Genomic DNA, 27360 nt, shown 5'->3' with positions numbered 1-27360 from the left:
GTATTTCCCCTCTATAAGGTGCATTTCCTCCCTATAGGATGTATTTCCCCTCCATAGGGTGTATTTCCCCCCATTGAATGCATTTCCCCTCTATAAGGTGTATTTCCCCTCTATAAGGTATATTTCCCCCCTGTAGGATATATTTCACCCCTAAAGCTTCTCTCTCATCTATAGGATACAGCTTTATTATCATTATTATTTGCTATTTATTCCTTATCCTCTATCCTTTATTCTTCATTATTTCTCATTAATTATTATTGGCTATTACTGTTTATTTATATCAATTATTAATTTTTTATTTTTATTACTTACTATTATTTCTTTTTATTATTTATCATTATTTAGGGATAATACCCAGCCCCCATTTGGGCATTCCCAAAATGCCAAAATCCCCCCCAGAAAAATCAGAACATCCACTTTGGATTTATCCACATTTATTCCCACCAGGACCTCCCTTCCCGTGGTTTTCCCAACCTCGGGCTGCCCCAGAGCACCAGTAAAAACCCCCAGTTCCCAAAAAATCCATATAAAACCCCTGCTAGTTCCAAAAAAATCCTTCAAAAACACAAATCCAGCGAGTTTTCTGTTAGAAAAAGGGGAAAATTAGGACGTGGTTAGTGGCAGGACTTGGGAGGCAGGAGGGGAATAAATCAGTTGGGTCTGCTGGGGCTAAGGAAAGGGAATATCACCCATTTTTTCATTAAAAATTGCTACAGGAAAATAGGAAAACCATCCATGGATCCCTAGTTGTATCAAAAATAGACAAATTTGGTCATCTCGTGGGAAAATACAGCTTTTTCCCGGAGAAAAGGGAATGAGGAGACAAAAATCATTGTGGGTTTGGAGCACAGGGATGGGGATGGATCCATCCTCTCATCCTTGAGCTGGGCTGTGCTCTGCTCTGGATTTTGGGATGGGGATGGGAATTGGGATGGATCCATTCCCTCATCCCTGAGCTGAGCTGTGCCAGGTTGTGCTCGGGATTTTGGGATGGGAATTGGGATGGATCCATCCGCTCATCCCTGGGCTGAGCTGTGCCGGACTCTGCTGGTGATATCCTGGAATTCCCTACATTCCATTGGGATGGCGCCGCAGCTCCTGCTCCTTGAGCAGCGCAATCTGGGGGAGGGAGGGGACATTGTGGGGCCACTGTGGGGCCGGGCAGTGTCCCCGTGTCCCCCTGTGTCCCTCTCACCTGCCCCTCCAGGCCGCCCTGGCCCAGCCGCAGCCGCTCCAGCTCTCGCCGCAGCTCCGGAGGCGCCTCGGGCAGCGGCCGGGAACGGAGCTCCAGCACCGACAGCTGCGCCTGGGCAACGGGAACCCCAAAGTGGGCATGGCTGGCACCGGGATAGGCATCCCAAAAACTGCCCGGGAAGGGACAGAACCCCGAACTGGGCACGGCTGGGACAGGCATCCAAAAACTGCCTGGGAAGGGGCAGAACCCTGAACTGGGCACGGCTGGGACCGGGATGGGCATCCCAAAAACTGCCCAGCCCAGCCCCGTGCCAGCCACGGGATCGCTCCAGGCTGGGATGAGCCCAGCCCCATCCTGGCAGCAGCACCGGGATGATTCCCATAGAGATGAGCCCAGTCCCATCTTGGCAGCAGCACCAGGATGATTCCCATAGGGATGAGCTCAGTCCCATCCTAGTGCCAGCATTGGGATCATTCCTGTCGGGATGAGCCCAGTCCCATCCTGGCAGCAGCACCAGGATCATTCCCGTTGGGATGAGTGCCCAAAGGAGCAATCCCAGCCCCATGGATCAGGATCAGCTCCTGAAGCAGCATTCCCAGCTGCTGGGTCAGGGTCATTCCCAGCCCACAGATCAGGATCACTCCCAGCCCATGGATCACTCCCAGCCCATGGATCAGGATCACTCCCATGGATCAGGATCATTCCCACGGATCAGGATCACTCCCATGGATCAGGATCACTCCCAGCCCATGGATCAGGATCATTCCCACGGATCAGGTTCACTCCCACAGATCAGGATCATTCCCACGGATCAGGATCATTCCCACGGATCAGGATCACTCCCGGCTCAGGCACTCACCCGCAGCTCCTGGATGCGTTTCCGAGCCTCCTCCAGCTCCCGCTCAGCCGAGCCCCCGGAGCGCTCCGGGAGCCACATGGATCCAGCCCGGCCGGGAGGCTCCTGCTCCTCCTGCCGACACGGAGAGAGACAGGAATTCCGTTTTTATATAAATTTATAGATAGATTTTAAAATCTATATATTTATATATGTATCTATACCTAATAAATAATAGTAATTCAATATAATAACTCTATTCTATATACAATTATTAAAATATTTATATTCTCCATATTAACAGAATATATTACATCATATGCACTATTTAAATATCTATTAGATGTATTCTATATATATAAATATATAGAAATATACAGAAATATAGATAAACCCGGAAAATACATTAGAGTAAAATATGTATTTAAATATGTGTTTTAAATATATATATTAGATCATATATCTATTATCTAATATAATATTAGAAAATTAGCTATAATTGATAATATAGCTATTAGATATTAATCAGATGGTTAGTAACTAGATAATTAATTAGATCATTAGACCATAAGGGTGCAGGGCTCTATGGGGGATCTATAGGGTGATCCATATAGGGGATCCATAGGGCGTCAAGGGGATCCCTCTCACCTCCTGCTGCTGGTCCCGAGATTTCTGTGGAACCTCTGGTGGCATTCCCGGCTCCCGGAGCATTCCCTGATCCCGGAGCATTCCCGGCTCCCGCAGCATTCCTGGCTCCCGGAGCATTCCCGGCTCCCGCAGCATTCCCGGCTCCCGCAGCATTCCCTGATCCCGGAGCATTCCCGGCTCCCGCTGCTCCCGCAGCTGCTCCCGCAGCATTCCCTTCTCCCGCCGCGCCTCGGCCAGCGCCCGCCGCGCCTCCTCCAGCCCCTCCTGGACACCGGGAATGGCCGGGTCAGAGACTGGGGGCACTGGGAACGGGCGCGGGGGGAACTGGGGGAGCTGGGATTGGGCTCGGGGGGAACAGAGGGCACTGGGAATGGGCCCAGGGAGGAATGGGAATGGGTTCAGGGAGAAGTGGGGGAGCTGGGAATAGGTGCAGGGGGAACTGAGCGAGCTGGGAATGGGTTCAGGAGGAACCGGGGGCACTGGGAGGGGAGTCCGATCCCACCTGGAGCATCCTCCGGTCCGTCTCGCCGGCGGCCAGCGCGTCCTGGAGCTGCAGGAGCCTCTCGTGGAGCCGGGATCCCTCGGGAGCGGCCGGAGCGTCCCCATGGGAGCTGAGCCCGGAGCGGGACTCGGCCTGCGCCAGCTGCAGCCGGGAATTGTTATGGGAATGGGGGCACTGGGGCCACTGAGGGCACTGGGAGGGGGTTTAGGGGAACTGGGGGCACTGGGAGGCGGTTTAGGGGGAACGGGAAAGGAGTTCAGGGGGAACTGTGGGAGCCATGAGGTGATTCAGGGGGAACTGGCATTGGGTAGAGTGGGAAATTTGGGACTGGGAAGTGGTTCAGGAGACACTGGGAGTGGGTTTGAGGGAACTGGGATTGGGTCCAGGGGGAACTTTGGGACTGGGAAGTGGTTCAGGGGGAACTGGGATTGGGTTCAGTGGGAACTTTAGGACTCGAAAGTGGTTCAGGAGGCACTGGGAGTGGGTTCGGAGGAACTGGGATTGGGTTCAGGGGGAACTGGATTTCTCCAAAGCCAATCCAGCTGGAACGTGTGCGGTCGGTGCCGTACCTGTTTCCGGAGCAGCTCCGCCCGTTCCCGCGCTTCCCGCGCCTCCGTTTCCCGCAGCGCCAGCGCTCTCCGGGCGCGGCTCAGCTCTCCCTCCAGCGCCTGCCGCTGCAGCTCCAGCCGCGAGCTCCGGCTCTGCCACAGCTCCAGCTCGCCCAGCTTCTCCTGGAGCCGCGGAATGTGGCCATGGAGCGGGGATGTGCCCGGCGCGCGGCCGTGCCCACCTAGGCTGCCCACACTCCCACCTGGGCTACCCACACTCCCACCTGGACTGCTTGGTGTTCCCACATGGACTGCTCAGTACTCCCACATGGGCTGCCCGGCATTCCCACCTTCAATGTCCCACATTCCCACCTGGAATGTCCAGAATTCATACCTGGGCTTCCCGGCATTCCCACCTGGACTGCTCAGTATTCCCACCTGGACTGCTCGGCATTCCCACTTGGACTGCCCAGCGTTCCCACCTGTGCTGTCTGGCATTCCCACCTGGGCTGCCCATCATTCCCACCCGGAATGCCCCACTCCCACCAAGGACACTCACCATTCCCACTCGGACTGCTCCACATTCCCACCAGGGTTACCCATCATCCCCATCCGGACCGCTTCCCATTCCTACCCCAACTGTTCCCCATTCCCACTCGGACTGCCCCACATTCCCACCAGGGATACCCATCATTCCCACCCGGACTGTTCCCCATTCCCACCCGGACTGTTCCCCATTCCCACCCGGAATTCCCGTTCCCACCTGGGCGGCGCGGCGCTCCCGCTCGGCAGTGCGGAGGCTGCGCTCCAGCGCGGTCACTCTGTCCCGCAGCTCGCGGCGCTCCCGCTGGGAATGGCGCAGGGACTCCTCCTGCAGCAGCTGCGAGGCACGGGAGCTGCTCAGCTCCCGCCGTCCTGCGGGAACACCGGGATCAGCGGGATCGGGGTGGGAACACCGGGATCAGCGAGATCGGGTGGGAACACCGGGATCAGCGGGATCGGGGTGGAAACACCGGGATCAGCGGGATAACGGGGCCGGAACAGGGCCTTGCCGGCATAATGGGGCAGGAATGGGAACCTGCTGGGATAACAGGGTGGGAACGGGGCTTTACCGGGATAACGGGGTGGGAATGGAACCCTACTGGGATAATGGGGTGGGAACGGGGCCTTACTGGTGTTACTGGGATAACGGGGTGGGAATGGGGCCCTGCCGGGATAATGGGGTGGGAACAGAGCCCTACTGGGATAACAGAGCAGGAATGGGGCCTTACTGGGATTACAGGGTGGGAACAGAGCTCTACTGGTGTTACTGGGGTGTGCAGGGCATCCATGGGGTTTACTGGGGCGTGGGTGGGATAGAGGCATTTATGGGGTTTATGGGGGTGCAATGGGGTTTTAATGGGGTTTACTGGGGGTTACTGGGATTTATGGGGTTTTCCTGGGTTTTAAAGGGATGCAGCAGGAGCTGACTGGGGTTCACTGGAGTTTGTGGGGATGCACTGGCATTTGACCCATTTCTCTGGGTTTCACTGGGGAGAGTCCCAGTTCTGCTGGGGTTTACGGGGCATGCAGAGGGGTTTTACTGGGATTTATGGGGGATGCAGAGGGGTTTTACCCACTTTATTGGGATTTAAGGAGTTTCCTCGGGGGGTTTCCCAGTTTTACCAGGAATTATTTGGGATCCACTGGAGGTCACCAGCTTTCCTGGGGTTTAAGGGAGATTCAGGGGGGTTTTACCCACTTTATAGGGATTTATGGAGTTTGCTCAGGGCATTTCCCAGTTTCCCTGCGGTGGCTCAGGGATGCATGGAAGTTTTACCAGATTTATTGGAGTTTATTTGGAGTTTATGGGGGATAAACTGGGAGGGGTCACTGGGTTTACTGGGGTTTAAGAGGGCTGCACAGGGGTTGGGATTTATGGGGTTTACCCATTTTACTGGGATTTACACGGGAGCTAGAGGGGAGTTCACCAGTTTTACTGCAGTTCATGGGATACTTTCTTTATGGGTTATTTTTTATTATTATTTTTTAATGTTTTGGTCTTTAAAGTTAATTTTATTGGGATTTATGGAGTTTGCAGAGGAGGTTTTAGCCATTTTATTGGGGTTTACAGGGAATTTACCCGTTTTACTGGGATTTACATGGGATGCACAGAGGTTCTGCCCACTTTATTGGGATTTATTGAGTTTGCACAGAGGGTTTTACTGGTTTTACTGGGTTTTATGGAGCTTACCAGTTTAACTGGTATTTACATGGGATCCATAGGGGAGTTTACCAGTTTTAGTGAGATTTATGGTCATCCATGAGGGCTTTCCCAGTTTCACTGGGATTTATGGGGGATGCAGAGAGCTTTTACCCATTTCTTTGCGTCTAGAGGGGTATAGGGAAGTTTTTACCAGTTGTATTGGGGTTTAAAGGAGACACGGCAGAGTTTCACTGGGGTTTACTGGGATTTATGAGGTTTTCCAGCAGGATTTTGGAGGAAATCCCGAGGAGCATCCTCCGGTCTGGCCAGCCCCGCCTCCCTCCCGGTGCCTCAATTTCTCTCCACTCGCCGTGGAGGCTCTGAATTCCCCCGAATCCCGCAATTCCCAGACTCCCCTCACCTTGCTCGCTCTCCTCCAGCAGTTTCTGGAGCTGCTCCGCCCGAGCCCCGGCGCCGTCCCGCTCCGCCTCTGCCTCGGCCAGCCGCCGGCTCAGGCTGCCCAGCTGCCCCCGGAGCTCCTCCTGGGCCGGGAAAGGGGCTGGGAAAAGGTCTTTTTGGGGTGGCGGGGACGGGGGGGACATGGGGACTCACCCGCTCCCGCTGCGCCTCCTGCAGCTCCCGCAGGAATTCCCGCAGCGCCGCGGGATCGGCCTCGGCATCGGGGAGAGAGCCAGGGCTGCCCGAGCCCTCCGGGCTGCCGCCTGTGGGGACAGCGGGGTGGCCTGGGGACAGCGGCAGGGGACGGAGCAGCGGGGGAGCCCAGGGAAGGGGGGATCCCAGGGGTGCGGGGATGGAATATCAGGGCTTGAGGGATCCCAGGGACGGAGTAACAGGGTTTGGGAGAGCCAAGGGATGGAAAAATGGGGTTTGGGAGACCCCAAGGATAGAATAAAAGGGTTTGGGGGGGTCCCAGGGATGGAATAATGGGCTTTGGGAGATCCCAGGGATGGAATAACGGGGTTTGGGGGACCCCAGGGATGGAATAACGGGGTTTGAGGGGGTCCCAGGGATGGAATAACGGGTTTTGGGGATCCCAGGGATGGAATAATGGGGTTTGGGAGACCCCAGGGATGCAGGGATGGAGCACTGGGGTGCTGCAGACCCTCAGGGCTTATCCGTGGGGTGACACCGCAGCCCTTCAAGGGGACACATCCCTTCCCCCCAGCCCCAGCCGAGCCGCGGTGGCCCCGAGCCGCTCACCCTTGGCCCTGGCCATGGCCACGGCGCGGCGCAGGGTGGCCTGCAGCCCTCCCAGGCGGGACTCGCTGGCCCTGCGCTGCTCCTCGCCGCGGGCCAGCTCCGCCTCCAGCCCCTGCGCCCTGCCCTGCGCCGCGCTCAGCCGCAGCCCCAGCTCGGCCACCTCGGCCCGCGCCGCCTCCCCCTTGAGCCGCAGGTTCCGCGCGTCCGCCAGCAGCTTCTTCTCGTTGCCCCGCGCCTCCTCCAGGCTCCGCGACAGCTCCTGCTCCCGCCGCCGGAACTCCTGCTCTGCCTCCCACAGCCGCTGCTGCAGCTGCTGCAGCTGCGGGACAGAGCGGGGATGGTGCGGAAGGGATGGGGAATGGGGGATGGAGGGATGGGGATGGAGAGAGAGGGGTGAGGATCCGCAAGGATGGGGCAATAGGGTGATGGGGACCCCAGGGATGCAGGGGATGGAGGAATGGGGTGATGGAGGACCCTGAAGGACTCGGGCAGGAGCAATGGGGTAACTGGGAACTCCAGGGATGCAGGGAATGCAGCAGTGGGGTAACAGGAACACCCAGGGACACGGGACACCACCATGACTGGGGACAACAGGCACCGAGCTACAGCCTGAGGGGACAGGGACGCCTCCGGACACACGGGATAGCCAGCTCTGGGGGGACAGGGACACTCTGGGACCTCGGGGATGCCCTCACCTCCTTCCGGGCAGCCTCGGTGCCAGCCTCGCTCTCCGCCACCTTCTGCCTGAGTCCGGAGGCTTCGCGGCGGCTGCGCTGCTCCCGCTGCTCCTCCAGAGCCACCCGCGCCTGCAGCTCGCCCAGCTCCCGGCCCCGCCGGCTGTTCTCGCTGTCCAGCTCCTTCACCTGCCGGGAGGGGACAGCAGCGGCTCGGGGACACCCCTGCTGGCCGGGAAGGGCTCCGTGCCACCCCGTGTCCCTGCTGGCCAGGGAGGGCTCCGTGCCACCCCGTGTCCCTGCTGGCCGGAGAGGGCTCGATGTCACTCCATGTCCCCTCAGCTCCTGACCTGGCGGCGCAGCTCTTGCAGCTCCCGGCGGCTCTCCAGGCGGGCACGCTCCAGCCCCCGCAGTGCCGCCCGCAGCTCCGCCACCTCCCGCTCGGCCGCCGCCCGTGCCGCCTCCAGCAGCGCCAAACGCTGCTCCTTGTCCTCCCCGGAGCGCTTCAGGCTGCGGGAGCAGGGGCTGGCAGCATCTCGGGGGATCCCGGCCTCCCCCCAGCCCCAGCGGTGCCCCAGCACTGCCCTGCCTCAGCCGTGCCCATCCTGGCCGTCCCTCCATCCCCAAAATTCCATCGCGTTGTCCTGACCGTCATCCTGACCTGGAATATTGCCCCATCCCGACCCGAGCATCCCTGTGCGCCAGGCGTCGCCCTCCAAGGCGGCTGTCACCCCTGCATCTCCCAATTCCTGCTTTCCCTCACCCCGAGCATCCCTCAAAACTCCTGTATCTCCCAAATTCTGCTTTCCCTCACCCCGAGCATCCCCCAACTCCTACATCCCCCAACCCCTGCATCTCCCAGCTCCTGCTTTCCCTCATCCTGAACATCCCCCAAAACTCTTGCACCTCCCAACTCCTGCATTTCCCAACTCCCGCATCTCCCAACTCCCGCTTTCCCTCATCCCGAGCATCTCCCAGCTCCTGCCTCTCCCAACCCGGGCAGCCCCTTGTCCCACCCACCACTCCTGCATCTCCCAGCATGGCCATTCCCTTATCCCGAGCATCCCCCCAGCCCTGAGCATCCCCCCAGTCCGCCGCACCCCCCGTTCCGAGCACCCCGCGCGTCCCGCGTTCCCGACCTGATGCGCTCTCCCTCGGCTCGCCGCAGGGCTGCCCGCAGCTCCTCGCCGGAGCGCTGCAGCGCCTCCTTCTCGCGCTCCGCGTCGCCCAGAGCCCGCCGCGCCTCCTGCGCCTTCCGCCGCTCCGCATCCCGACCCTCCCGGCTCTCCCGAGCCTCCCGCTGCGCCTCCAGCAGCTCCCGCCGCGCCGCCGCCCGCGCCTCCGCCGCCAGCCGCAGCTGCGCCCGCGCCTCCTCCGCCTGCCGGAGCTGCCGTTCAGGGGATTGCGGGGTTTCAGGGGGGCGGGAAGGGCTCTGGAGTGGCTCTCACCTCCCGCAGGGCGCTGTCCCGCTGCTTGGTCGCCGCTGCCGCCTCGTCCCGGAGCGCCCTCGCCTCCCGCTCGTGGCTCAGCGCAGCCTCCTCCGCCCGCGCCCGCTGAGAGAGCAGCTCCGCGGCCAAACCCTGCGGGGCACGGAACTCTGAGACCCCCCTGCCCTTCGGGGGTCCCGGGAAGGGTGGGGAAAATGGGTATGGGGTCTGGAGACAGGGGGGCAATGGGGATGGGGTCCAGAGAAGGGTGGGGTGGGGGCATTGGGGATGGGGTCCAGACACAGGGGGGGCAATGGGGTTGGGGTCCAGAGACAGGGGGGCAATAGGGATGGGGTTCAGAGACAGGGGGGGCAATGGGGTTGGGATCCTGGGAAGGGCGGGGGCAATGGGGATGGGGTCTGGAGACAGGGAGGGAAATGGGAATGGGGTCTGGAGACCAGGGGGTAATGGGGACAGAGTCCAGGGCACGGTGGGGGCAATGGGGATGGGGTCCCGGAAAGGAGGGGCAATGGGCACGGTGCAGGGATGCAGTGAGGGGGCTCAGGTCCCACAGCTGAGCCCCACTGCCGGGGGAGATGGGAGCTGAAGCTGGGGGGCTGCAAGAAAGGGGTCATGGGGGGTGCAATGGGGACAGGAGGGCTGCAGCGGGGTGATACCCGGGAATCAGGGCTTGAAGTGGGGGCTCTGTGGGGTTGTATTCCATCCCGGGGGGGCCCTGAGAGCCCCAAACCCACCTGCTCCTTCTCCTGGCGGTCGCTGACCTCTCGCCGCCGCTGCTCCAGCTCGGCTGTAGCCTCATCCAGGCTCCGCTGCAGCCCCGCCAGCGTCCCCGCCAGGGCCACCCGCTCCTCCTCCTGCAGCGCCTGTGCCTGGGGGACACGGGGGTGGCACAGGGCTGGGGGGACACGGGGGTGACACAGGGTCAGGGGGACATCGGGGCCACCCACCTGCTGCTTCTCACTCTGGCACTGCTGCCGCGCCGCTGCCAGCTCGGCCACCAGCTCCTCGTGCTCCTGCACCAGCCGGCCCCGCTCAGCCTCCAGCTCCTCCTGCCGACCCCAAAAATCGTCAGTGAGATCCAAAAATCAGCAGTGAACCCAAAAAAAATCAGTGAACCCGAACGATCGGCAGTGCACCCCGAGAATCGGCATTGTGTGCCAGCGGCCTGCGGGAATGTCAGAAATCAAGGTTGCATCCCACAAATCACCACTGTGCCTCGACAATCAGTATGTGCAGCAAAAATCAGCTTTGCACCCCAAAAATCAACATTTCACCCCATAAATCAACATTGCTCCCTAATAACCAACATGGTCCTCAAAACCCGAAAAAATCATCACACCCAAAAAATCACCACCATGCCCCAAAAATCACCATCACACCCAAAAAACCCCACCACAGCACCCCAAAATCCCACCGCCGTACCCAAAATCCCTCCTGTGTCCCCAAATCCTCGTGCCCCCCACCCCGTCCGCACCTTCTCGCGCTGGATCTGCTCGAGCTGCTGCCGGTGGGCATCGCGAGCGCTCTGCAGGGCCACTGTCACCGCAGCCGTCTCGGCCGCTGCCACCGCCTGGCGCCGCTGCCGCAGCTCCTGAGCCTGCTCCCGCCGTGCCGCGCCCAGCTCGGCTGAGGGACACGGGGACACCCCAGTGTGGGACACCACAGCATGGGACACCCAGCCATGGGACACCCCGGGGTCATGGGGACACCACCAATGGGACACCATAGAATGGGACACCCCTCAGCCATAGGACACCCCCTATGGGACACCCATCCATGGGACACCCCAGAATGGGACACCCCTCAGTCATGGGGACACTCCTTAGCCATGGGGACACCCGGCAGTCATGGGGACACCACCAATGGGACACCCCAGAATGGGACACTCCTCAGCCATGGGGAGACCACTAATGGGACACCCAGTCATGGGATACCCCAGAATGTCCCCTCAGTCATGGCGGGACATGGGGGGGTCATGGGGGGACACCCACCATGGGACACCCAGCCATGGGGACACCTCAGCATAGGACACCCCAGTCAGTGAGGAACACCCCCTGTCAGGTGGATGGAACTGAGGATGAGGATGGGGATGGCCAGGGATGAAGACAGGCATGAATGAAGATGGATATGATGGATAGGGATGGGGATGGATGGTGAAGATGGAGATGGAGGGGATGAGGATGAAGACGGGGATGGATGGGTTGGAGCTGGGCATGGCTCATGACCGATGGGACCCACAAGTGGCCTGGACTCCTCACCCTCCAGCGCCTCCTTGGCCTGGGTCAGTGTCCGGCCCTTTGCCTCCAGCTGCTGATTACGGGCCTGCAGCTGGGCCAGCTCCTGCTGCAGCTGGAACACGCTGCTCTCCAGCCCCTCCTTCTCTGACCTGCCGGAGTGCCGGGCACGGGGCTGGCACGGGGCTGGGATGGTGCCAGACCTGCCAGCACCCACCTGAGCCCGGCACCCACCCGAGCCCGGCACCCACCTGAGCCCAACACCCACCTGAGCCCGGCACCCACCCGAACCCGGCACCCACCCGAGCCCGGCACCCACCTGAGCCCAGCACCCACCTGAGCCCAGCACCCACCTGAGCCCGGCAGCCTCGCGGTCGCGGTGCCTCTCCTGGCGCTGGGCAGCCGCGAGCTGCACGGCCAGGCCAGCCCTGTCCTGGGCCAGCGCCGCCTGCGTCCGACCGAGCCGCTCCTGCTCCGCCCGGAGCCGTTCCTGCTCTGCCCGCGCCCGTGCCAGCGCCTCGCCCGCCGCGCTCTGCTCCTGTACCGCCTGCGGGGACACCGGGGACAGCTCAGGGACCGCCAGGGACAGCTCAGGGACCGCCAGGGACAGCTCAGGGACGGCCAGTTACACCTCACTGACCACCAGTTACCATTCATGGACAACCAGTTACCCCATGCCCCAACCCCCCCTCCCAGTTCTCCCTGGCACTCTCCCATTTACCCCTGGCACACTCCAAGTTACCCCACGCCCCGTCCCCATCCCTCCCAGTCACCCCTGCCACCCTCCCAGTTACCCCTGGTACCCTCCCAGTTACCCCTGGTACCCTCCCAGTTACCCCTGACACTCTCCCAGTTACCCCAGCACCTGCCGGCTGTCCCATCCCGGTGCCCACCTGGCCGAGGCTGTGGCGCAGCCGCCCGTGCAGCCCTCGCAGCTCCCGCAGCTCGTCGCGCAGCCCCGGCCCGTTGTCCCGCGGCTCTCTCCGCGCCCTCTCCGGGCCCCGCCGCTCGCTGCCGGGCCGGGGGCCGCGCTCCAGCCGCGCCCGCAGCAGCCCCAGCTCCCGGCACAGCTCCCGGGTGCGCAGCCGGCCCCGCTCCCGCTCCTGCTCCAGCCGCTCCAGCCGCCGGCTCAGCTCCGCCTTGTCGCGGGCCAGCCCGGCCGCCAGCTCGCTGGTCTTGGCCAGCGCGTCCCGCAGCCGCGACTCCTCCGACTCTGCTGCCAGCCGCGCCTCCGCCAGCTCCCCGCAGCTGCCCTGCGCCTGAGCACAGACACCGGCTGGCTCGGGGGCCAGCGGGGCACGGGGGACACGGGGGTGACAGGGGCTTGGGGGCACCGGCTGGACACGGGGGACAACGGGGACACAGGGGCATGGGGGCAATGGGGGCATGTGGGGAATATGGGACACCTGGGGCAGGGAGGGCTTGGAAGGCATCTGGGGCACCTGGGGCGTGGGGAGCAGCTGGGGCGTGGGGGGTACCTGGGGGTCACCTGGGGCATGGGGACCATCCGGGGCATGGGGGGAACCTGAAGAACGAGGGGAAGAGGAGACACCTGGGGTATGGGGGCACCTGTGGAACTGGGACACGGGGGCAGCTGGGGCACAGGGCTGCAGGACTGGCATTCCTGGGGGTATATCCATGGGGATGCCCCCGTACCCATGCCCAGCCCCACAGTGGGTATCAGGTGGGGTGTCTGGGTGCCCACCTTGCCCAGGGCCTCTGCCAGTGCCTCCTGCTCGCCCCGGGCCAGCTCGGCCTCCAGCAGCACCCGACTCAGCGCCTCCCGTGCCTCCAGCAGCTCCTGCTGTGCCCGCACCCGCTGCGCCTCCAGCTCCTGCACCTGCTGCCGGCTGTGCGGGGACAGCACCCGCCTGGGTCCACCTGCACCAGCCTGAACCCTCCTGTGCCCTCCAGCACCCACCTGTGTCCCCTGTGCCCCCACCTGTGCCCCCCAACACCCATCTGAACTCTCCTATGCCCACCTGTGCCCATCTGCACGCACCTGAATCCTCGTATGCCCATCTGTGGCCATCTGCACCCACCTGTGCTCATCTGTGTTCCCACACCCACCTGCGTCCCCTGTGTCCCCCTTGTCCCTTCACCCACCTGTGCTCCAGCTGCTGGCGGGCGGCCTGGGCGTCACGGGCAGCCTCATCCCGGGAATCCTCCAGGCCCTCGCTGTGGCGCCGCAGCTGCTCCCGTTCCTGCTGCAGAGCTCCCACGCGCTGCTGCTCCTCCGCCAGAGCCGCCTCCGCGCGATCCAGCTCCCTGCGGACACACCGACATGGACACGGACACACGGACTAGGGACATGGACACACGGACACACGGACATAGGGACATGGCCACATGGACACAGACACATGGACATGGACACATGGACACATAGACATGGGCACATGGACACAGGGATATGGACACAGGGACACATAGACATGGACACACAGACACACAGACACACGGACACACGGACACACAGACATGGGCACAGGGACACCACAGGGACATAGGGACACACAGAAACACAGACATGGACACAGGGACACAGGGGCACAGGGACACAGGGGCACAGGGACACAGGGGCACAGGGGCACGTGGATACCATGGCATGGAGGCACCGACACACGATCACAGGTGAGCAGGTGGACAGGCAAATGGACGCAAGTGGGAGAATGGACAGATGGACATTGGTGGGCAGGTGGATGGACAGATGGACATTGGTGGGCAGGTGGATGGACAGATGGACATTGGTGGGCAGGTGGAAGGACAGACGGACATGGGTGAGTGGATGGATGGACTTACAGACAGTGTGGATGGATGGACAGACAAACAGGGGTGGACAGAGGGGTGCAGAGGGACACGCAGGGACACACGGATGGACAGATGGATGGACAGACACAGAGCCGGGCAGTACCTGCGCAGCCCCTGGGCCTGGGCTCTCAGCCGCAGCCCTTCCCGCTGCGCCTCCTCCTGCGCCCGCCGGCAGCTCCCAGCCTCAGCCCCCAGCTGCTCCAGCCGCTGCTCCAGCATCCCCAGCTCCCTCCGCAGGCTGCCGGCTGCCTCCCGGCCTGCCTCCGCCTGGCTGCGGGCTTCCTGCGGGGGCAGCCTTCAGCAGAGCCCCATTCCAATCCCATCCCATCCCATCCCATCCCATCCCATCCCATCCCATCCCATCCCATTATCCCATCCCATCCCTATCTCCCCATCCTCCTCCTCCCGGGCTCACCTGCAGCTGCAGCTGCCGCCGGCTCAGGGCTGCATGCACAGCAGCTGCAGCGGCGCTGGCCGAGAGGCTGCGGAGAGGGGACACGGCAGGACACGGAGGGGACACGGCGGGCGCGAGGGTCTCGGGATCATCGGCCAGCACCGCCTGCTCCAGGGGAAACCCAGGGGAACATGAGGCAGGGACGGAAATTACGGCAACTAAGAGGGGAACTGAGGTGAGAAACGGGGAATGGAGTACAGGAAAGGGGAAACTGAGGCAGGATGGGAAACTGAATCAAGGAAAGGAGTAACTGAGGTGAGAGAGGGGAAACAATCAAGGGAAGACAAAACTGGTTCAAAAAAAAGGGGACACTGAGGCAAGGAAGGGAAAATTGAGGCAAGGAAGGGGACACTGAGGCAGGGAGGGGACACTGAGGCAGGGAGGGGACACTGAGGCAGGGAGAGGCCCCTACTGGCCGTGGGTGGCCCCGGGCTGTGGCAGCACCTGGGTGACCTCGTGCAGTGTCCGGCGGAGCAGCTCCAGCTCGGAGCGCAGAGTCTGCACCTGCTCCGGCGTTGGCTCCCGGGCGTGCGCAGCCTCCTGCGAACCCCGGGATGGGATCAGGCCGGGAATGACGGAGCTGATCCCCCAAAACGCCCGGTCCCACACCCACCAGCTCCCGCAGCTGCAGGGTCAGCTCTTCCACTGCCCGCTCCTTCTCCTCATCCTCGCTCCGGCGCCGCTCCAGGGCTGCCGTCAGCTCCTCCAGCCTGCACCGGGACACAGCCAATCTCTGGCCACGGCACATCCCTGCCTCCTCCCGCCTTGCATCCCCGTCCCATCCCAAAATCCTCCCTGTGGAACATCCCCCACGGCCCTGCATCCCTCCTGGTTATCCTGTATGATTGTCTATGGCACATCCCTGCCTCCTGCCTCGCATCCCCTTCCCACCTGTGTCACACTCCCAAAATCTTCCCCAGGAAACATTCCCCACAGTCCTGCATCCCCCCTGCTGATCCTGCATCCCTCCTGGTGGTCCCACATCCCTCCTGGTGGTCCTGCATCCCTAATTGTCCGTGGCATATCCCTGCCTCCTCCTACCTTGCATCCCCTTCCCATCCCCAAAATCCTCCCTGTGGAACATCCCCTTGTCCCCATCCTCCTGGTGCTCCCACATCCCATCCCTCTGACTCCCATTCCTATCCCATCCAGTGCCCCATCCCCTGCCCTCCATTCCTCCCCCTGCCCATTCCGCTGCCCCCAGACCCATACCGGGCTGTCAGGGCGGCTTTCTCCAGCTCGGCATCCCTGGCCCGCGCCGCCAGCTGTTCCTGGAGCTGCTCCAGGCGCAGCTCCTGCCGCTCCCGCGCCGCTCCCGCCTGGCTCTCGGCCAGCCGCAGGTTGGCGGCCAGGTGCAGGCAGGCGGCGTGGGCAGCGCGGCCAGTCCGGGACACCTCGTGCCCCAGCTCCGCCAGGTCCCTGCGCGGGCAGGATGGCGTCCTCAGCGACCCTCAGCGACCCTCAGGGATCCTCCGAGGGACAGCTCCCTCCCCGGCCCTGCTGACCTCTCGGTGGTGGCCTTCATGTCCCCGAAGTGGCGTCTGAAGGCCACCAGCTGCCGCCACAGGGCCAGGAGCCGGCTGTGCTCGTTGCTGAAGTAGGTGTTGAAGGACTGCGGTGGGATGGAGCGGAATCAGTGACCCACCACGGTCCCCAAATCCCCAAAAATTCCTCCCGGCCACACCCATCACCCCCACAGTTCCTGTGGGCACAGAGAGGGGTGGGGGACACGTTCTTGCCTCACATCCCTTCCCATCACATCCCCTGAACCCCCAAATCCTCCTCCGTGCAGCATCCCCCATGACTTCACACCCCTCCCAGTGGTCCTGTACAATTGTCCATGGCACAGCCCTGCATCCCCCTGCCTCACATCCCATTCCCATCCGTGTCACATCCCCAAATCCTGCCCCATGGAACATCCCCCACACCCCCACATCCCTCCTCAGTGACCCCACACCCCATATCCCTCTGCCTCACATCCCTCTCCATGATCCCACATCCTACCCCACATCCCTCTGCCTCACACCCTTCTCCCCGCTGCTGTCCCCTCTCGGGTCCTGTCCCTCCCCGGTGTCCCCAAACCTCCTCCTCGCGCCTCCACTCTGCTTCCCGCTGCTCCAGCTCATCCCGGGTCCGTGACCAGTCGGCCGTGAGCTTCCGGATGTCCTCGCTCAGCGCCGCGTTGGCCACGTTGGCTTGTTCCAGCTGCTCCCGCAGCATCGAGTTCACCTGCACCAGGCTGCTGCTCCTGGGATTTGGGATATCTGGGGTCAGCATCCCTCGCGAATCTTCACATTCCCACGGGGATCCCACCCACCTCTGCTGCTTCTGGGATTGGTGATCTCCAGGGTCAGCATCCCACTGGGAATTCCCACATTCCCCCAAGGATTCCACCCACCCCTGCTGCTCCTGGGATTTGGGATATCTGGGGTCAGCATCCCTCGGGAATCCTCACATTCCCACAGGATCCTACCCACCCCTGCTGCTCCTGGGATTGGGGATATCTGGGGTCAGCATCCCTCAGGAATCCTCACACTCCCCTCTAGGGATCCCACCCAGCTCTGCTCTCCTGGGATCTCCAGGATCAGCATCCCACTGAGAATCCTCACATTCCCCCAGGATCCCACCCACCTCTGCTGCTCCTCTTCCAGCCGGATCAGGGCGTTCTCCAGCTCATTGCTGCTCTCCTCCTCGGGCTGGGAGCCGCTGGCATCCAGCTGGATCTGTGGGAATATCCCCCCGCTGGCCATGCCCCCGATTTGGGGATGTGGGGAAGGACCCCCAAACCCTCCCTCACCGTCAGCCTCTCCTGCTCCAGCTCCGTCGCCTTCTCCAGCAGCTGCTGCTCCACCTCCCCACACTTCTTCTTGTACTGCAGCACCTGCAGGAGGGACAGCGGGTGACACCGATGGGGGGGTGGATCCCAAATTATCCCGGCGTTCCCCAGGAAGGATTTACCTTGGCCTGGAGCTTCTGCACCAGCTGGGCCTGGCGCTGCTGGCCCTCCTGGTAAGCCTGGAGCTTCCTCTTGTAGGCAGCCTGCTCCTCCTCCAGCAGCCTCCGCAGCTCGATGTTGTGCTGGGCCAGGCTCCGGCTCTCGGCTGCCTCCCGCTCCTCCGGCTCCAGCCGCAGGCTCTGCTCCAGCTGGGATCAGGAGGAACCCAGGCTGGCACCCCCAGCACCCCCTGAGGATCCTCTGGAGGCACTCGTGGTGTCCTGGTGAAGCTTGCAGAGGTTTCTGCAGCAAATCCCAGCCAGCCAGAGCCGAAACCCCGCAATTCCCATATTCCTGCGTCTCTCCACGCATATGGAGGGGATGAACGGGGAATTCTGGGGGTGCTTTTAGGAATAACTCAACTTCCAATCTGTGGGGTCAGCAGAGCTCCATCCCAGTTTGCACAGAGTGGCTGATGGATAAAGGATCCTTGGGGACAACAGTGAAAACTTGCCTTGGGATATCTTCCTGGTATTTGTGCTTTTTTCTTAAATAACCAGGCACAAACCGAGGGATTCCCTCCAGAATCCCATTATTTCCTCCAGAACCACATCATTCCCTCCAGAATCCTGTCATTCCCTCCAGAATCACACAGTTCCCTCCAGAATCCCATCATCCCCTCAGTCTGGGTCTGCCCAGGAGCCACATTCTGCACTGGAATGGCCAAAGCCCTTTTGAATTCCCGGTTGCCAGGGCAAAGCACTGCCAAACTGAAGGATTCCCACCAGGAGTGGGGGGTTCCATCCCAAAACCCAGCAGCACAAACAAACCCAGCATGGATGGTGACACTGTGCATCCTGCAGGACAAGCCCTGGCAAGCCAGGACCGGCCTGGACAATTCCCACCACGGGGACAGCGTGGCTCTCCCACCCAACACGGGGAACACCGAGGCTGGAGCTGGCACCACCGGATTTTGGGGCTGGAAAAGGTGGATTTGGGCGACTCACGCGCTCACTGAGGGCATTGTACTTGATGGCGAGCTCATCGCGCTCGGCGCGGCTCTGCGCCAGCAGGTCCTCAACGCGGGACAACTCCTGCTGCAGGAGCCTGTTCTCCTCCTGCAGGGACAGCAGCGACGCCATGGCCCTGCGGGGGGATGGAGAGCAGGGATGGCATCTGGGATGGGATATGGGATGGGATCTGGGATGGGATCTGGGATGGGATCTGGAATGGGACCGAGAGCAGGGATGGGATCTGGGATGAGATGTGGGATGGGATTCGGGATGGGATAGACAGCAGGGATGGGATCTGGGATGGGATGGAGAGCAGGGACAGGATTCGGGATGGCACGGGGAGGAGGGATGGGATCTGGAATGGGACAGGACTGAGAGCAAGGATGGGATCCAGGATGGCTCAGAGAGGAGGGATGGGATCTGGGATGGAATGGAGAGCAGGGATGGGATCCTGGATGGGACAGACTGGAGGGATGGGATCTGGGACGGGACTGAGAGCAGAAATGGCATCAGGGATAGGATCTGGGATGGAGAGCAGAGATGGGATCTGGGAAAGGACCTGGGATGGGATCCAGGATGGGATCCGGGATGGGATGGGATGGGATGGGATGGGATGGGGAGCAGGGATGGGATCCAGCCTGGGACACAGCCAGGGTGCCCTGTGCCACCGAGAGCTGCTTTGTTCCCCTTGAACAGAGCCAAGCCCTCCCCAGGCACATGGAAAATGTATAAAAAATCCTCAGGAATAGGAACCACAACCTTCCTCGGGATCTTTCCCTGGGATTTTCTTCAATTTAAACAACCAAGCACAAACAGAGGGATTTCCACCAAAATCCCACCAGGTCCTCCATCTGAGTCTCCTCCAGCCCACAAGGAGTGCTCTGACCCTGCCCTGGCTGGAAATGCCACCTCCCACGGCTGGGACATTCCAAGGAATGCCGTTTGTGAGGGAAGCACTGCTGGAAATGCACATTTGTGCTCAAAAACCCACTGCAAGTTCGCAGTTGGGGCTGCAGGGACGCTCAGATCCACATTTGCAATCACAAAAACCACATGGGATTTGCAGCTGCCATCACAAAATGGCCAAAATTCGTTGTTTGGGATCACAAAAGTGCTGCAGATTCACAGCTGTAATTCAAACCCACTTCATTGTGCAGCTGCAACACAAAACCTCTGACAATGTGTGTTTGGGACCATAAAATCATGGCAGATTTATTGCTGCAACAGCAAAACTTGTGCAGATTTGTAGCTATGATCCCCAAACTGCTGCAAATCCATGTTTGAGATCACAAAACCACTGCAGATTTATAGCTGCAGTCATAAAACTGCCACAAATTTGAAATTGTGGTCCCAAAACTGCTGTAAATTCATGTTTGTGATCCCAAAACTGCTGCAGTTTTCCAGTTACCAAAATCCCCCAAAATGCTGCAGATTACAGCTGCGACAACAAAATCACTAAAAATTCATGTTTGTGACCCCAAACCTGCTGCAAATTTCCAGTTACAATCCCAAACCTCCTGCAGTTCAGTTATGATCCCAAAACTGCTGTAAATTCCCATTTGATTCCAAAACTGCTGCAGATTTCCAGTTACAATCACAAGAAATGCTCCAGATTTGTAACTGCAATCACAGAACTGTCACAAAAATTTGCCTTTCTGATGCCAAAACCTCTGCAAATTCATGTCTGTGATCCCAAAACCAGTGCAGATTTATAGTCGCAATCATTATAGTGTTACACATTTGCATTTGTGATCCCAAAACTGCTGCAAATTCCCAGATACAACCACAAAACTGCTGCAGATTTATAATTGCTACCACAAAATCACTAAAAATTTGTCCTGGTGATCCCAAACCCGCAGCAGATTTCCAACTGCAATCCCAAGTCCTGCTGCAGATTCCCAGCTGTGATCCCTAACCTGCTGTAAATTCATATTTGAGATCCCAAACCACTGTAAATTCATATTTGAGATTCCCAAACCACTGTAAATTTGTATTTAAGATCCCAAACTGCTGTAAATTCGGATTGGAGATCCCAAACCACTGTAAATTCATATTTGAGATCCCCAAACCGTGGTAAATTAGGACTTGTGATCCCCAAACCCACTGTAAGTTGGTATTTGAGATCCCAAGCCCACTGTAAATTTGTATTTGAGATCCCAAAACACACTGTAAATTCATATTTGAGATCCCAAACCACTGTAAATTCATATTTGAGATCCCAAACCCACTGTAAATTGGTATTTGAGATCCCAAACCCACTGTAAATTCGGATTTGGGATCTCAAACCACTGTGAATTCATATTTGAGATCCCAAGCCCGCTGCACATTCGTATTTGAGATCCCAAACCGCTGCACTTTCCCATCCGCGGCCACAACCCGCCCCCGATTCCCCGCTGGGATCACGGCGCCGCCCCGATCCGCGATTTTTCCGCCACAAACCCCTCTGTGCCCTCCCAGCCCCGCTGCCCGAGTGCCATTCCCGATCCCATTCGCGATCCCATTCCCGATCCCAATCCCCATCCCTATCCCGATCCCCATCCCACCTCTGCCCCGCGCCGCTCCCGGAGCATCCCCCGAGCCCCGAGCCCCCCTTGCCGCAGCCTCCTGCTCCCCAGTCCTCGTCCCGGGATTCGGGGCGGCTCGGTCCCGCTGCCCGTGGCCGGGAAGCGGATGCGGGGTCGGGATCAGCCCGAACCCCTCGTCCCCTCCCCGTGTGACGGCGGGAGCAGGGACCCTCCTCTTCCTGGAGGTCCCAACGCCTCCGAGCCCGGCGCCGACCATCCTCCCGCCCCAAATCCCTCGGTTTGGCCAACGAACCCACCCCGAGGCTGCCGGCGGGAGGAGAACGGGGAAAAGGAAGGAAAACACCAACAAATGCCAGCCCCCGGCGCTGCCCGTGACCGGGGTGGGTGGGGAAGTCCTTACCCGGCGGGATGGAGCGGCTTTCAGCGGGGAAAGGGCTCCCGGCGAGGGGAAAGGGCTCCTGGGGAGGGGAAAGGGCTCCCGGAGCGGGGAAAGGGCTCCTGGGGAGGGGGGGAAAGGGCTCAGAGAGAGGCCCTTTCCTTAAGCTCATTAAGGCCCCGCGGTTCGCTCCGGCAGGAAAAGCTCCGGGGAGGAGCGAGCCGGGGTTGCCGAGGGGTGAAGCGGCTTTACTGCCCCCCGGGATGCGGGGATGGCTCTGGACCCCGCATTAGCCCCCGGTTCTAATTAGCCCCCGGGTAATTAAAGACTGTCTGCGCCCACCCTGGTGGGGAAAAGTGGGGATAAAGCCCCGATCCGAGCTCAAAATCGCCCAGAGCAGGGGCTGGAGGCATCCCTGCTGCTGAGATAAGGGAGGGATGCGATCCCAAGCGCGCTCCGGGAGGGGATGGGATCTCCTGGCCGCTCTCCCCTCGACCCCCCCGGCAGGGAAAGTGCCCTTTCTCCCCCGGAGAGCCGGAGATTACCCAGGACAGGGAGCAGCCAGACGGGATTGAGGATTTACGCCGTCCTGGACGCCTCTAGCCACGCGGGAGCTGCCTCCAGTTCCACCCCCGAGCATTTGTGTCCCAAAAATACTCCTTTTCCCCCCAGTTCTTCTCTTACCTTCCCCTCCCGGTGTCCTTCCCAACAGAAAGCACTGCTAAGCAACAGGTTCTGTTGTGCTCTGTGTCCAATGCCATTCCCTCGGCACCAGCAAGGAATGGGAATCACAAAAGCTCATCCCAGCCGCTCCAAGCCCGCCCAGGGGAGGAAAGAAATTCCAGTTTGGCATCAAAACCATTTTATTGTTCACGTGGAAGCATTACATTCTCACCTGGGATTGCTGCCAGGCCCAGGGAAAAGCTCTGAAAGCAAAATGCCTGTCATCCAGTTGGAAATGGAAAGGAAAATCCAAACAGCTGGATCAAAATAAGTGGGATTTCGTACTCAGAAAAGCCTCAGTATAAATAGGTAGGAAAATATTTATTTGTTTCAAGAGGAATCTCAACCCCAGCTCTGTCCAAGAGCCCGACTCCATTCTGTCCTTAATAAAATGTCCATGGAAAGGAGTAAAAAACCGTGTCTTCAAAATAGAGGAGTAAAACAGACTTCCCAGAGTAAGAAATGAGGAATTTCAGCATGGAAATGCTGGTATCAGGCTCTCCACATCCCAGTTAAGTGCTCAGAAAAGAATCCAGGTGATGCTTGGCATCCTGGCAAGGAAAGGTGTGTCTGGATGTGGGAGGTGGGATGTCTCCAGGAGGATGCTGTATTTATCCAGGGAAGGATTTATCCAGCCCAAAAGCACAAGGAGAAGGCAGAGGAATCTCGGAGGAAACCCCAAGCCCTTGCTCTCCTATCAAGGAGAGGTTTTGGACCTGATGGTTTTTCCCAAAGGAGAAGCCTCTGAGGTTTCCCATGATCCAGGAACAGACCCTGGATGTGGCAGGTAGAGGTTGTGGAGTGTTTTAAGGCACGTGGTTGGTTCTTCCCAGCACTTATTCCAGCATTTCGATGCTGTGCAGGATTTGAGGGCAGGAGTGAGGTGTCCTGAAGCTGCTTCTTTGGTCCCAAAGGAATCCCGAGGATCCCAGCACCCACGAGGGGAAAAGCGGAGGAGGGGTTGGGATCAGAACTGAACCCAGCCAGTGTTCCCCTGAGCCTGGTTAGAAGCTGACCTGGAGAGAGGGAAAAACAGGGTTCAGACATGGAAAGGGCGTTCAGGCAGAAAACTGGGCAGCAAATGGATCATCCAGGATCACCCCAAAATTCTCCTGAAGCAGCAGAGCGGGAAGTGCCCACAGACCTGAACTCAGGGAATTGGCAACCCAGAGACAGAGCTGCTCCTGAATCCCAAAGCTGGGACTGGATGGAGCAGTGCCCCCACCCCAGTGGGGTTTTCCAGCAAAATCAGTCAGTTTTGGGGTATCCACATACCCCCCAAATCCCTCTCGTGCTCACCCCGAAGCTTTGGCAAAGTCTCCCCAGACATCGGTGGCAGGAGCAGCAGAGGGCTGAGGCCAGGACAGCAGAGAGTCTGGCAGAGAGAACAAAACACCAGGAGTCATTTCCCACTGCCATTCCCAGGTTCCCCCCATTTTTTCCCTGCTTTGATGGATGAAGCAGAGCCCAGGGAGCTCTCCTGGGTGAGCACAGACCCGTGATGGGGGTTCCTGGGAGCTGGGCGGGTGTGGGCAGTGAGGACGGGCGCTCTCCAGAGCTGGATTTTCCTCCAGGAGGTGGTGGGAGCAAGCTCAGGCCCCCAGGCCCTGAAGGACGTGGCCTGGTGTTCCCTGTCGCTCCTTCCTTTTTCTTCATGTTCTGAAAGCAGAGCAGGAAGTTTGGGTGGGATCACATTTAAATCCAGAGCTGAAGCATGAACCCTGGAAGCCAAATGGGTTTATTTTGGGAATAAAATCCTGCAGCGCTGCGACATCCTGCTGCTGGTGCATCCAAAGGGGTCACACCTAGAGTGGCTTTTACCCCCAAACCCCACAGGCCTGGTTTTGGAAGCAGCAATTGCACCACGAGCTCCTGCAAATCCCTGCAGGCAGCATTATCCCGACAGAGCCCATGCCCGGGGATTTCAGGGAGAAGCTTCTGCTTCCTTGAGCCACCCGAAGGAAAAGCTGGGATCAGCTGGAAAAGCCCCTCACAGCGATGTTGAGTTTGATGGTTTGTCCCTCCTTGAAGCCCAGATCCAGTTTGGGTCCCTGCTCCACGTCCTGCCGGGCCAGCTCGCTCTGCTGCCTCACCCACCTGCAGGAATTAAATCCATGGAAAAGGAGACGTCACCAGCCTGCCCCAGGCTCTCCCGGACAAATCCTGCTCAGGATCATCCCCTGTGCCTGGCAGCAGCTCTGCAATGGCTGTGATCTGAGCCCTCACTCCAGGGAGCACTGAAGGGAGGACTCCCAGCAGCAGCTGTGGAGCCACACAGATCCCCCAGCCAGCACCACATCCACCCATCCATCCATCCCCAAAACCCCACCATTCCCAGCAGCTGGAGCAGCAGCCCAGCCCCTCATGGACAGCCCCTCACAGCTGGTACAGAAAGTAAAGGAAATAAATCAGGGAATTTGGACTGGGAATTTGGACACCCTCTTCTGGACTTGGGAAGCACGGTTTGGGAAGCTGCTAATTCAGACTGGGAAATACCAGGGAGAGGAAGAGCTGCCTGCACAAAGGAAGGGGAGCTTCCACCTCTTCCCACCACACCTGCCCATCCCACCTCCTGTTTCTCCACCATTCCTGGAGGACACATGCCAAAAACAGAGCTGAGGGGAGCCAGGGAGAGGCACAAACTCACTTGAAGTGGTCCTGGAGAGCCACGTTGAAGTCAAAGGCATCCCCTCGGTCCACAAAGCCAACCCCGATGAACGCCCGGCGGCCTGGGGAAGCAGGAAGAGTCAGGGCTGGAATGCTCAGCAGCAGGGGAAGAGGGATGGGATGGGATGGGATGGGATGGGATGGGATGGGATGGGATGGGATGGGATGGGATGGGATGGATGCTCCATGTTGCACATCCTCGTGCCTGGCGCTGCCTCCAGAGGGAGTTGGGATTCAGGAGACTGAGCCATGGGACTGGGGATCCCAGAACCCCAGAATGGTTTGGGCTGGAAGGACCTTAAAGCTCATCCAGTGCCACCCCTGCCATGGGCAGAGACACCTTCCATCATGCCAGGTGGCTCCAAGCCTCATCCAGCCAGACCTTGGACACTTCCAGGGATCCAGGGGCAGCCACAGGTCTCTGTGCCAGGGCCTCCTCACCCTGACAGGGAACAATTCCTTCCCAATATCCCATCTGTCCCTGCCCTCTGGCAGTGGGAAGCCATTCCGCCTTGTCCTGGCACTCCAGACCCTTGTCCTAAGTCCCTTTAGGCACTGGAAGGCCACAATGAGGTCACACTGGAGCCTTCCCTTTGTAAAAGGCATCTCCAGGTATTTCACCTCACTGGCTGCACCCACAACTTCAGTAAAAGCAGCTTTTTAATTAAGTGGCAGCAGGGGGATGATCCTGCATCCTCCTGCCAACGCTGAGCAAGCCAAATCCAAATGTTTTTGTTCCTGGCAAAGGTCAGAGCACGGCCAGCACGTGGGAGGGAGATAATTCCCTGTGCAGGGAATATTCCATCATGGAAAGCAGGAATCCTTCCCAGACGAGAGCAGCAAGGGCTCTGAGGAGCTCTCAGGTGTGTGGGACGCACCATTCCCATCTTCAATGCGGATGACAAAGTATCTGCTGGAGTCTGTCACACTCTCCACAGCAATGCCAGGGAACTGCTCCACAGGAGCCTGGGCAAAGAGCTCTCCTGGAAAACAGGAATGGGAGCAGGGTAACGCCAGGGCACAGTCCCACACCCCTGCTCCCCGCGGAGCACAGAGCCCTGGCTTTCCCTCCTCACCCGAGGTCTTGTCCTCCAGCTTGATGAAAGCCGTGCTGCCCTTGGCCGTGATCCGCAGGCGCCCGCTCCAGGCCGGCTGGTCCAGCTGCCACTCCGCGGCTCTGGAAAAACAGGAAGCAGAGTCTGAGCTGCCTGTGCCGCCCACAGCCCCCGTATGCTGCTGCCCCACGGAGCTCCCGTGCCTGGAGCCGGTAACGAGGGGCCAGGGTGGGGCGAGAGGGAGGAGGGGATTTGTCACAAGATGTCTCGTTTCACCCCAGAACAGCTGCTGGGTTTGCAGGGGTGAGGAGGCAAGAGCTGCAAGGGAGGTTTCGGTTCCCTTTCCGCAGTGTTTCCAGCCCAAAAGCTGCGTTAGGTCAGCCCGGCTGTGCCCAGGACCCGCTATGGCTGAGGACTGAGGGGATGGGAGGCCCAAAACACAGCGGGGATGGAGACACTCCTGTGGGGCTGCGATGGGGGACAGAGATACCCCACGGGGGGCTGAGACACCTCACGGGGGACTGACATTTCTCAGGAGGGGTTGAGATTCCTCAGGCTGGCTGAGATACCCCACGAGGGGCAGTTCTTCCTGCCCCAGGGCCAGCGACAGACCCTAAACACCTCCTGGGAACCACAAACCCCACCAGGAGGGGCAGACCCCACACACCTTATGGGATGGGACCCCCCACAAACCCCCCCACAAACAGGGAGTGGGCGAATACCCCGGTGGCAGGAGGCGCGGGCCCCACCTGTAGCCGCGGTTGGAGGCCCGCGGCGGCACCCGGTACACGAGCACCGCCGGCTTCACGCACAGCACCGACTCGTACTCCTCCTCCGCCGCCATCGCGGCCGCGCCGCCGCTCTACCCTCACGCCTCGATGGTGCCTCGCTGGTGTCTCCACGGCCGCCCCGGTGAGAGGCGCTTCCGCATCCGCGGCGCCCCCTGGCGGGCGGGAGGACCCGGTGCACTGGGCCCAGTGAGCTGCTGGAACTGGAACCGGCCCGGGACTCCGAACCACGAAACTCACAGGTTTTACTGCTTTTATAATACAAATAATTGATTCCTCTATTTATAGTTATTTATATTATAGTGTTATATATCGTATATTATAGTATACGTTCTGTAAGATATATATAATATATAAAATATATGTATTAGATGTATCATATATTATATAGATCATAGATTTGTTCTATATTTAATATATTTATGTGTGCTTCTATATTATACATTAATTACATTACATGATTTCTATTGTAAATAAAGAAATTGTAAAAAAAAAAAAATCAGAATTCCAAGGGAGCTGGGGC

General features: G+C 59.6%; 2 protein-coding genes across 9 annotated transcripts; both read right to left on the bottom strand.

The window, feature by feature from the left end:
- Positions 1-417: 417 nt before the first annotated feature.
- CROCC (ciliary rootlet coiled-coil, rootletin) lies at positions 418-22404 on the bottom strand. Of its 8 annotated transcripts, none has more exons than XM_085080105.1 (34): positions 22289-22404; positions 18698-18836; positions 17714-17899; positions 17553-17636; positions 17387-17478; positions 16838-17003; positions 16261-16367; positions 15968-16174; positions 15369-15465; positions 15200-15295; positions 14717-14860; positions 14405-14583; positions 13597-13758; positions 13196-13340; positions 12384-12749; positions 11844-12037; positions 11515-11642; positions 10731-10882; positions 10204-10305; positions 9991-10125; positions 9257-9388; positions 8948-9186; positions 8159-8318; positions 7830-7997; positions 7135-7453; positions 6526-6635; positions 6335-6455; positions 4492-4643; positions 3750-3911; positions 3181-3321; positions 2679-2942; positions 2055-2165; positions 1196-1306; positions 418-1119 (listed from the first exon to the last, which is right to left on the bottom strand). In XM_085080105.1, exons 1-34 carry the CDS (start codon positions 22363-22365, stop codon positions 1069-1071), a joined length of 5199 nt encoding a protein of 1732 aa, XP_084936231.1. In that variant the 5' UTR covers positions 22366-22404; the 3' UTR covers positions 418-1068. The 8 variants fall into 8 exon arrangements, with proteins under 8 accessions (XP_084936231.1, XP_084936232.1, XP_084936233.1 ...); XM_085080106.1 differs by having other exon boundaries at positions 2055-2162; XM_085080107.1 differs by having other exon boundaries at positions 17387-17472.
- Positions 22405-22633: 229 nt separating this feature from the next.
- Positions 22634-26958, bottom strand: NECAP2 (NECAP endocytosis associated 2). Its single transcript, XM_085080114.1, has 8 exons — positions 26799-26958; positions 26071-26171; positions 25873-25977; positions 24975-25056; positions 24322-24424; positions 23824-23986; positions 23627-23702; positions 22634-23343 (listed from the first exon to the last, which is right to left on the bottom strand). Exons 1-8 carry the CDS (start codon positions 26891-26893, stop codon positions 23295-23297), a joined length of 774 nt encoding a protein of 257 aa, XP_084936240.1. The 5' UTR covers positions 26894-26958; the 3' UTR covers positions 22634-23294.
- Between the last annotated feature and the right edge of the window lie 402 nt (positions 26959-27360).

Source organism: Lichenostomus cassidix, chromosome 21 (assembly GCF_008360975.1).
Source record: "Lichenostomus cassidix isolate B80296 chromosome 21, HeHo_3.0, whole genome shotgun sequence".
NCBI lineage: Eukaryota > Metazoa > Chordata > Aves > Passeriformes > Meliphagidae > Lichenostomus > Lichenostomus cassidix.
This window is presented reverse-complemented; position numbering and strand designations above follow the sequence as displayed.